This window comes from Oncorhynchus nerka, linkage group LG20, assembly GCF_034236695.1.
Source record: "Oncorhynchus nerka isolate Pitt River linkage group LG20, Oner_Uvic_2.0, whole genome shotgun sequence".
NCBI classification, from domain to species: domain Eukaryota; kingdom Metazoa; phylum Chordata; class Actinopteri; order Salmoniformes; family Salmonidae; genus Oncorhynchus; species Oncorhynchus nerka.
This window is the reverse complement of record NC_088415.1, coordinates 36,805,897-36,815,612: the sequence shown is the minus strand read 5'-3', so window position 1 is coordinate 36,815,612 and position 9,716 is coordinate 36,805,897. Positions and strand designations below refer to the sequence as shown.

General features: G+C 41.4%; 1 protein-coding gene across 1 annotated transcript; it reads right to left on the bottom strand.

Moving 5' to 3' along the window:
- Positions 1–34: 34 nt before the first annotated feature.
- LOC115102428 (coenzyme Q-binding protein COQ10 homolog A, mitochondrial-like) lies at positions 35–9,000 on the bottom strand. The gene is made up of 5 exons (XM_029622367.2): positions 8,342–9,000; positions 7,094–7,246; positions 6,672–6,864; positions 6,342–6,443; positions 35–1,923 (listed from the first exon to the last, which is right to left on the bottom strand). Exons 1-5 carry the CDS (start codon positions 8,476–8,478, stop codon positions 1,756–1,758), a joined length of 753 nt encoding a protein of 250 aa, XP_029478227.1. The 5' UTR covers positions 8,479–9,000; the 3' UTR covers positions 35–1,755.
- Positions 9,001–9,716: the final 716 nt, after the last annotated feature.

Here is a 9,716-nt window from a genome sequence, read left to right as displayed (position 1 = left end):
AGTTGCTTTGAAGTATTGAGACATTTCTTATGAGTCCGGGATTCTTGCTTTAATAACAAACAAATAGTCTTAAATCTTAAAAGATGTACACTTGCTTCCTATGTTCACCTTTCATGACACCTGAGAGTAAATGCCACCATCATAGCAGAGGGCAAATACATACCGGTATATTAAACAAATCGGCTTGACCGAGCCCTTTTTTATTACACATGAACTAAAATGAAATTCAAATGTATTCCCATTAAAACAAAGGCAAAACAAACAGAAATGCAATTCCAAAGAAAATATCCTACACAAGTAGCCATATCGTGCATGCATAAATAATTGCAATACTTTGTCTTGTTTCATTTATGAACTCGCTAGGCAGCTTGTGTTGACACTTTATAGAATTTTCACAGCTCCCGTTCTCCATATTTACATAAAGCTTAACATTGAAGACAATTTAATGTGCTTAATGTGTGGAAGGTGCAAATGACCAATGATTGTTTTAATCTATGAAAAAGCGAGCACTTTAACAACATTCTCTCTACACACACAGGAAGCAGTTGGCTTGCTATTTAAAAAAATATATATAATAAATAATTTTTAAAAAGCACTTCTTGGTATAAACAATACATTTAAAATATATATTTAAAAAAAAGGGGCAATCTGCAGTTGCTGAATCCATTTTTGGACATAGAATTCATTTGATTCTTGACAAATAACTTAAACGCCTCACGAGCTTACCCCATCAGAAACCAAAATATAAACTTGTTTTATTACCAATGTTTGTAAACAAGCAAACAAAGCAAATGTAAAAAATACAAATAACTGTATAGCCTCAACATATATTTTAACATCAGCATGGTTAAAACTATAATTTTGATATCATGGATAGTCAGTTCAGGTATCCATAGATCGGTCTATGAATTTGAGAGTAGTTACATTTATCCAACCCAATCCCTCAGCTTTTTACCGAAACAGTGGTTGGGGAGCATGCTTAAATTGTTATTGTTTCAACTATGGATTGCCCCTTTAAGATATATTCATTTTACAGGATTGGATGACTAGAACCTAGCAGGTCAGTGGAGTGCACCTGCACCCACTCTTCAGCAATCTACAGTGTCTAAAGCAGTCATATACTATGACGTACTCAAAATGGTCCATGTCATTCGTTCACTCAATAGTGTCCTGCTCACTCATGATTACACAGCAATAAATTCCATCTATTCTGATTTGCGTAGTGGCTTTTTTGTTTTACAATTAGACTTAGAAGGATTATTATTTTAAAATTGTGCACACACGTCAATGCAACAAGGGGTCTGCGCTGAAGAGTGTACCCTTGTGAGGAGGTAGATGGCAGCTTTTTACAAGAAAATGACCCAGGCTAGGATATGGGACTTTCAAGTCAACTATAGTTGTGTAGGGTGATAAGCCAGGCTGATGCCCACACTGATTGCTTGGTCCTTACTCTATAATGTGAGGAGGATGCACTAGTGGCAGCTTAGCCTGGTCACAGATCTGCTGTCACAGATGGTCCAAGATCGCAGAAGAGCTGTTTGTCATGCCAATGTGACTATAGGAGTTGGCAAGACGGCACAAACAGACCTGGGACCAGGCTATTGGTATCTGGGCCTTGGTGGTAATGGAGACTGAAGGCGGTTGATGGGGGCTGGGTCATGTAGTGTCCTGCTGCTCCAGCTAGGTGATACAGGGGACTGCCAGGGTGAAGGTGCAGGCTGGTTTGGGGCAAGGGCACACAATGCCAGATGGACCTCACGTTTGGTGTACCTCATGGAACATTAATTCCCGTGGGACGCAGGTCTGTGGGCCGTAGAGCGTGCCGGCCCGGTGCTCGAAGGCAGACACATTCTTTTTTACCACCTCGTCAAAAAACACAGTTGCTAACTGGGAGTGGAGCAAGGAACGGAACTCAAACGAGATCTGTGTGGCAGGAAGGAGGGAGAGGGTAGAATATCAAATCAGAGAAGACAAACAAAAGAGAAAAAACAGAGTAGAAAGAGAAAATACACTACATAACCAAAAGTACGTGGCCACTTGATCATAGGAACATCTCATGGGCATTAATATTGAGTTGGTCCACCCTTTGCTGCTATAACTATCCACTCTTCTGGCTGTGGGGACTTGCTTCCATTCAGCCACAAGAACATTAGTGAGGTCGGGCACTGATGTTGGACAATTAGTCCTGACTCGCAGTCAGAATTCCAATTCATCCCAAAGTTGTTCGATGGGGTTGAGGTCAGGGATCTGTGCAGGCCAGTAAAGTTCTTCCACACCAATCTCAACAAACCATATGGATCTCGGTTTGTGCACCCATTGTCATGCTGAAACAGGAAAAGGCCTTCCCCAAACTGTTGCTACAAAGTTGGAAGAATAGATTAGTTTAGAATGTAATTGTATGCTGTACTGTTAAGATCTCCCTTAATTCGAACTAAGGAAGTAGCCCGAACCATGAAAAACAGCCACAGAACATTATTCCTCCTCCACCAAACTTTACAGTTGGCACTATTCTTTGGGGCAGGTAGCGTTCTCCTGGCATCCGCCAAACCCAGATTCATTCGTCAGACTGCCAGATGGTAAAGCGTGATTCATCACTCCAGAGAACGCGTTTCCACTGCTCCAAAGTCAAATGGCAGCGATCTTTAAACCACTCCAGCCGATGCTAGGCATTGCGCATGGTGATTTTAGGCTTATGTGCAGCTGCTCATGAAAACCGATTTCATGAAGCTTCCGACAAATAGTTATTGGGCTGACGTTACTTCCAAAGGAAGCTTAGAACTTGGTAGTGACTGTTGCAACTAAAGACAGATGATTTTTACGAGCTACGCGCTTCAGCACTCTGCGTTCCCGTTCTGTGAGCTTGTGTGGCCTACCACTTTACGGCTGAGCTGGTTGCTCCTAGAGGTTTCCAGTTCAAAAGTCACTGAGCTCTTCAGTAAGGCCATTCTACTGCCAATGTTTGTCTATGGAGATTGCATGGCAGTGTGCTAGATTTTATACACCTGTCAGCAACAGGTATAGCTGAAATAGCCAAATCCACTAATTTGAAGGGCTGTCCACATACTTTTGTGTGCATATATATATATATATATATTGCATTCGGGAAAGGATTCAGACGCCTTGACCTTTTCCATATTTTGTTACGTTAAAGCCTCGTTTTTCCACGTCAATATACACACAGTACCCCATAATGACGAAGTAAAAACAGTTTTTTTTTAATTTTGCAAATATATACAAAATTAAAAAACTTAAATACCACATTTACATACGGTTGAGTTCAGAAGTTGACACACTTAGGTTGGAGTCATTAAAACTCGTTTTCAACCACTTTCTTGTTAACAAAATATAGCTTTGGCAAGTCGGTTAGGACATATACTTTGTGCATGACAAGTCATTTTTCCAGCAATTGTTTACAGACAGATTATTTCACTGTATCACAATTCCAGTTGGTCAGAAGTTTACATACACGGAGTTGAATGTCTTTAAACAGCTTGGAAAATTCCAGAAAATGTCATGGCTTTAGAAGCTTCTGATAGGCTAATTGACATTTGAGTAAATTGGAGGTATACCTGTGGATGTATTTCAAGGCCTACCTTCAAACTCAGTGCCTCTTTGCTTGACATCATGGGAAAATCAAAAGGAATCAGCCAAGACCTCAGAAAAATAATTGTAGACCTCTACAAGTCTGGTTCATTCTTGGGAGCAATTTCCAAATGTCTGAATGTACCACGTTCATCTGTACAAACAATAGTACACAAGTATAAACACCATGGGACCACGCAGCCGTCATACCGCTCAGGAAGGAGATGCATTCTGTCTCAGAGATGAGCGTACTTTGGTGCGAAAAGTGCAAATCAATCCCAGAACAACAGCAAAGGACCGTGTGAAGATGCTGGAGGAAACAGGTACAAAAGTATCTATATCCACAGTAAAACGAGTCCTATAATCGACATAACCCGAAAAGGCGCACAGCAAGGAAGAAGCCACTGCTCCAAAACTGCCATAAAAAAGCCAGACTACGGTTTACAACTGCACATGGGGACAAAGATCATACTTTTTGAAGAAATGTCCTCTGGTCTGATGAAACAAAAATAGAACTGTTTGGCCATAATAATCATTGTTATGTTTGGAGGAAAAGGGGGAGGCTTGCAAGCCGAAGAACACCATCCCTACCGTGAAGCACGTTGGTGGCAGCATCATGTTGTGGGGGTGCTTTGCTGCAGGAGGGACTGGTGCACTTCACAAAATAGATGGCTTCATGAGGGAGGAAAATTATGTGGATATATTGAAGCAACATCTCAAGACGTCAGTCAGGAAGTTAAAGCTTGTTCGCAAATGGGTCTTCCAAATGGACAAAGACCCCAAGCATACTTCCAAAGTAGTGGAAAAGGGCTTACAGACAACAAAGTCAAGGTGTTGGAGTGGCCATCACAAAGTCCTATAGAATATTTGTGGGCAGAACTGAAAAAGCGTGTCCGAGCAAGGAGGCCTACAAAACTGACTCAGTTACACCAGCTCTGTCAGAAGGAATGGGCCAAAAACTTATTGTGGGAAGCTTGTAGAAGGCTACCCAAAACATTTCACCCAAGTTAAACCATTTAAAAGGCAATGCTACTAAATACTAATTGAGTGTATGTTAACTTCTGACCCACTGAGAATGTGATAAAATAAATAAAAGCTGAAATAAATCACTCTACTATTATTATTACATTTCACATTCTTAAAATAAAAGTGGTGATCCTAACCTAACCTACTGACCTAAAACAGGGAATATTTACTGGGATTAAATGTCAGGAATTGTGAAAAACTGGGTTTAAATGTATTTAGCTAAGGTGTATGTAAACGTCCGACTTCAACGCTAAGTATTCAGACCCTTTACTCAGTACTTTGTTGAAGCACCTTTGGCAGCGATTACAGCCTCGAGTCTTCTTGGGTATGACGCTACAAGCTTGGCACACCTGTATTTGGAGAGTTTCTCCCATTCTTCTCTGCAGATCCTCTCAAGCTCTGTCAGGTTGTATACGGAGCATCGCTGCACAGTTATTTTCAAGTCTCTCCAGAGATGTTCGATCAAGTTAAAGTCCGGGCTCTGGCTGAGCCACTCAAGGACATTCAAAGACTTGTCCCAAAGCCACTACTGCGTTGTCTTGGCTGTGTGCTTAGGGTCATTGTCCTGCCAGTCTGAGGTCCTGAGTGCTCTGGAGCAGGTTTTCATCAAGGATCTCTGTACTTTACTCCGTTCTTATTTCCCCTCAATCACTGACTGGTCTCCCAGTCCCTGCTGCTGAAAAACATCCCCACAGAATGATGCTGCCACCACTATGCTTCACCGTAGGGATGGTGCCAGGTTTCCTCGAGATGTGACGCATGGCATTCAGGCCAAATAGTTCAATCTTGGTTTCATCAGACCAGAGAATCTTGTTTCTCATGGTCTGGGAGTCCTTTAGGTTCCATCTGGTAAACTCCAAGTGGGCAGTCATGTGCCTTTTACTGAGTAGTGGCTTCCGTCTGGCTACTCTACCATAAAGGCCTGATTGGCTGAGTGTGGCTGAGTGCTGCAGAGTCGATTGTCCTTCTGGAAGGCTCTCCCATCTCCATAGAGGAACTCTGGAGCTCTGTCAGAGTGACCATCGGGTTCTTGGTTAGCTCCCTGACCAAGGCCCTTCTCCCCCGAATGCTCAGTTCGGCCGGCCGGCTCTAGGAAGAGTCTTGGTGGTTCCAAACATTTTCCATTTGATGGAGGCCACTGTGCACTTGGGGACCTTCAATGCTTCCTCAGCACGATCCTGTCTCGGAGCTCTCCGGACAATTGTCTAACTCATGACTTGGTTTTTGCTCTGACATGCACTGTCAATTGTGGAACGTTATATACCGTAGACAGGTGTGTGCCTTTCCAAATCATGTCCAATCAATTTAATTTACCACAGGTTGACTCCAATCAAGTTGTAGAAACATCTCAAGGATGATCAATTGAAACGGGATGCACCTGAGCTCAATTTCGAGTCTCATAGGAAAGGGTGTGAATACTTATGTAAATAAGGTATCTTTAAAAAATATATATATATATATATACATTTGCAAAAATAAAAAATAAAAAACTGTTTTCACTTTGTCATTATTGGGTATTTTGTGTCGATTGATGAGGAAAAAGAACAAGGCTGTAACATAACAAATTGTGAAAAAAGTCAAGGGGTCTGAATACTTTCCGAATGCACTGTAGTATAATTTTGTCAGACTGCTCACATGCAAAGGGTGCATGCACAAATAGAGAGCAAGATTAGAAGAGAGGTGGGCAGCATAAGATAAAGACAAGGGCCACAAGCTGGGCCTGTCATATTCACCGAAACGTCCACAGTGCAGGTGCGGGGATAACCAGGGATGCCAGGACTGAAGCGCCATATTGTCTCCAGGTGGTTGAAAAGTGTTCCGTCTGTGCACACCGCCTATCACAAAACAAACAATTATCATCATAATTCATGAAACCAAAATTAAGAGGGATAAGTAGGGTTGCAAAACTGTGTTCCAGAAATCCTGGTTGGAAGATTCCTGAAATCAGGAGGGAATAAGCAGGAACTCTACAATACTCCAACCAAGATCTCTGGAAAACCTGGGAATTTTAGGAAAGTTACTGGAATTTTAAGCGGAAATTAAATTAAGCGGAATGAACTTACTTTGACCATGTGGGGTCGCACCACACTGATCATGGATGTGTATCGCTCTACAATGGGTGGGAACCCCACCTCCAGCTGAGCTTTGGAGTGGCCTGCCCTCTTCATGATAGTCTGGGACTTCTTACACCAGGGGACAAAGAGTTTGTAGTCATCCACGTTGGCTACCACATCATACATCTCCAGCATAGAGTACCTGAAGCAGCATAGTAAGAGGAGTTTGAAAACAACAACATTACATAACTTAATAAACAGCTTCCACTTCCATGTTGTGTTTCAAATAGAAAAGGCCCTATTTTTAAAAACTTTAATATGAAATCTAGCCATGACTTCTTTCTATTCATGCATTCAAGCTCTGGTTTACCATGTACATATGGAAATATAGTCTTACAATAGATTTTCTTTCATGGGTGGTACCGTCTTACCCCAGTATCCTCCGCTCCGAGTACTCCTTTCTCTTATTGGTGAACCCCATGAAGGTTCTGCTGTGGGGAACTGATGTCATCATGTCCCAGTCCTGCTGGTGGCAAAGCACTCTGGGAGTCCTGGTCATTACAATGCCACATGATGACAAGTGTCTGATGGGGAAGGGAGACGAAGAGAGGAAATGTTCAAAATACCACAACATCTCTAACAAACACCCTTTTCCAGGCAGGCTTCCTGCCATTAGAGTCAGGGCAGAAATAATATATTGCCAAAAGGGGGAAGAATTCTCAGTAGTATCCTATCCGTCAATCTTTCAGACAAGCTATCAGGCTATATTCTGAGTAAACATATGAATGGAACTATATGTAATGCGACCCACTCAGCCTATTCATTAGCCAAGTTCTGTTGCAAAACATTTTACTCCAAACTGAAAATGTTTTGCAAAGAAAATTTGAATTTATATTGGACAAATGAAGGTAGGTCCCAACCCGTTTGCTTCCGTTTGGTTCCCAGAGTAAACGGTTTCCATTGCAAAAGAATTTGCAACAGACCAAATGTTTTGCAACGGAACTCGGCTAATGAACACCCCCCAGGGGTGAACCCCATGAAGGTTCTGCTGCGGGGAACTGATGACATCATGTCCCAATCCTGCTGTTGGCAAAGCACTCTGGGAGTCCTGGTCATACACCCCTGGGGTGTATTCATTAAGTATTGTAAAGGAAACAGTTTACTGTTTAAGAACCAAATGGACGCAAACAGAGCAAACGGAACTAAACGGTTTGTCCAATAGAAACTCAAATTTTCGTTGCAAAACTGTCTTCTGTTTGGAGTAAACAGTTTCGGTTTAAAAACATTTTGCAACAGAAGAAACGTTTGCAACAGAATCGGAGTAATGAATACACCCCAGGTGCTCACTACAAATAACTGTGACAGTCATGGAAATAGAATTCGTCAGAAATATAAGAATTACAAGGAGTAAGGCAACTACTTACATAGTGAAACAAATATGAAGTATAACACAATATGCATAGCCTATGACATGTGATTGAAAAGGGAACGTTTTAGTCCTAAATGCTAATTATACAGAAAGCACGTAATGTTCTTCAGAGTGGACCTTCATTATTTCAACCAGTGCTTGGTTGTAACAAAAACCTGCCCCATGGGGGATTGAAATAGATGCTAAATGCGCACGTACAGCACTGATTGGTTGACGCTGTCACTCGAAATGATACATTTATTAATCTCACCTGATGGTTTGTCTCATATGTTCTCTTGACCCCGCGGTGTGACAAGGTGAGCGTCCTGAGCCAACAGCAATCTCCAGAAATTCACTGAATGTCCGCACACCCATCGGCATTCTCCGGGCAGTTGTTGAGGCTGCCATTATATTTTATGTGGGTTATTTTACTACAACCTCAAGTTGGAGAACGGATCATTGAATCTGTAGGTTACTGCTGAAAACACTGATCTTCGCCCACTTCGGATTGGCTATTCGAAGCAATTCACTTATCCAAATAGGCCTAGACGCAACAAAAAGGGCCGCGTTTAGTCTATATTATAAAAACGTTCATGAAGTAATCTATTTATTCTAAACTCGATGTCCTGGGTCGCTGAGGGTGCATAAATTGCGCGTTCGGGTTTTCCCATACGACGACAGCCCTTTAAAATATCGTCCTTCTCTGTGCTCAGTAAAGTAAACAAATACCGGTGTCGGTCAGGCCAGGGACAAACCTTACCAGAGAGGACGAGACGAAACGAGATGGTTTACTCTGCCCAAAATCTGTCCACGAAAATAAGACCACGAAGTGAATAATTTTTGTAGGGAAGTCAAGACTTATTTGATCGAATATACGTTTCGTAATGGTTAAATTGTTACGAATGCACTGATATGTGGACACACGTGGCATTTTGCCCCCCCCCCAAATACTTTATATTGGATATATGACGGGAAGGCCGTCGTTGTAAATTAGAATTTGTTCTTAACTGACATGCCTAGTTAAATAAAATTTAAAAAATGTGCTTGTTCACATGCTTATCTGCCTTTTCGTTGGATAGAATGGTCCAAACTAATCTCGCCTCCTTCCATCTTAGATGACATTTATTTCCATTGTTAAGAGCGGCCACTCGACTATCTTGTCAATAGATGATATTTGACCGTACTGTTTTTCAGTGGTGGAAAAAGTACCCAATTGTCATACTTGAGTAAAAGTAAAGAACTCGTTATGAAATGATTCAAGTAACAGTGAGTCACCCAGTATAATACTATTTGAGTTCAAGTATAAAATAATTGGGTTTTAAATATACTTAAGTATCAAAAGTAAAAGTATAAATGATTTAAAATGTCTTATATTAAGCAAACCAGATGGAATATTTTTTTTAACATTTGCGGATAGCCAGGGGCACACTCCAACACTCAGAAACACAAAGCATTTGTGTTTAGTGAGTTGCCAGATCAGAGGTAGTAGAGATGATCAGGGATGTTCTCTTGATAAGTGCGTGAATTGGACCTTTTCTGTCCTACTAAGCATTCAAAATGTAACGAGTACTTTTGGGTGTCATTGAATATGTATGGCATAAAAACTACATTTTCTTTAGGAATGTAGTGATGTAAAAGTTGTCAAA

Coding starts and splice junctions, on each gene's coding strand:
- LOC115102428 (XM_029622367.2), bottom strand. CDS start 8,478: ATGGCAGCCTCAACAACTGCCCGGAGAATGCCGATGGGTGTGCGGACA. Junction 6,865..7,093: donor TCGGAGCGGAGGATACTGGG/GTAAGACGGTAC, acceptor ATGCTGCTTCAG/GTACTCTATGCTGGAGATGT. Junction 1,924..6,341: donor CCTGCACTGTGGACGTTTCG/GTGAATATGACA, acceptor CCTGCCACACAG/ATCTCGTTTGAGTTCCGTTC.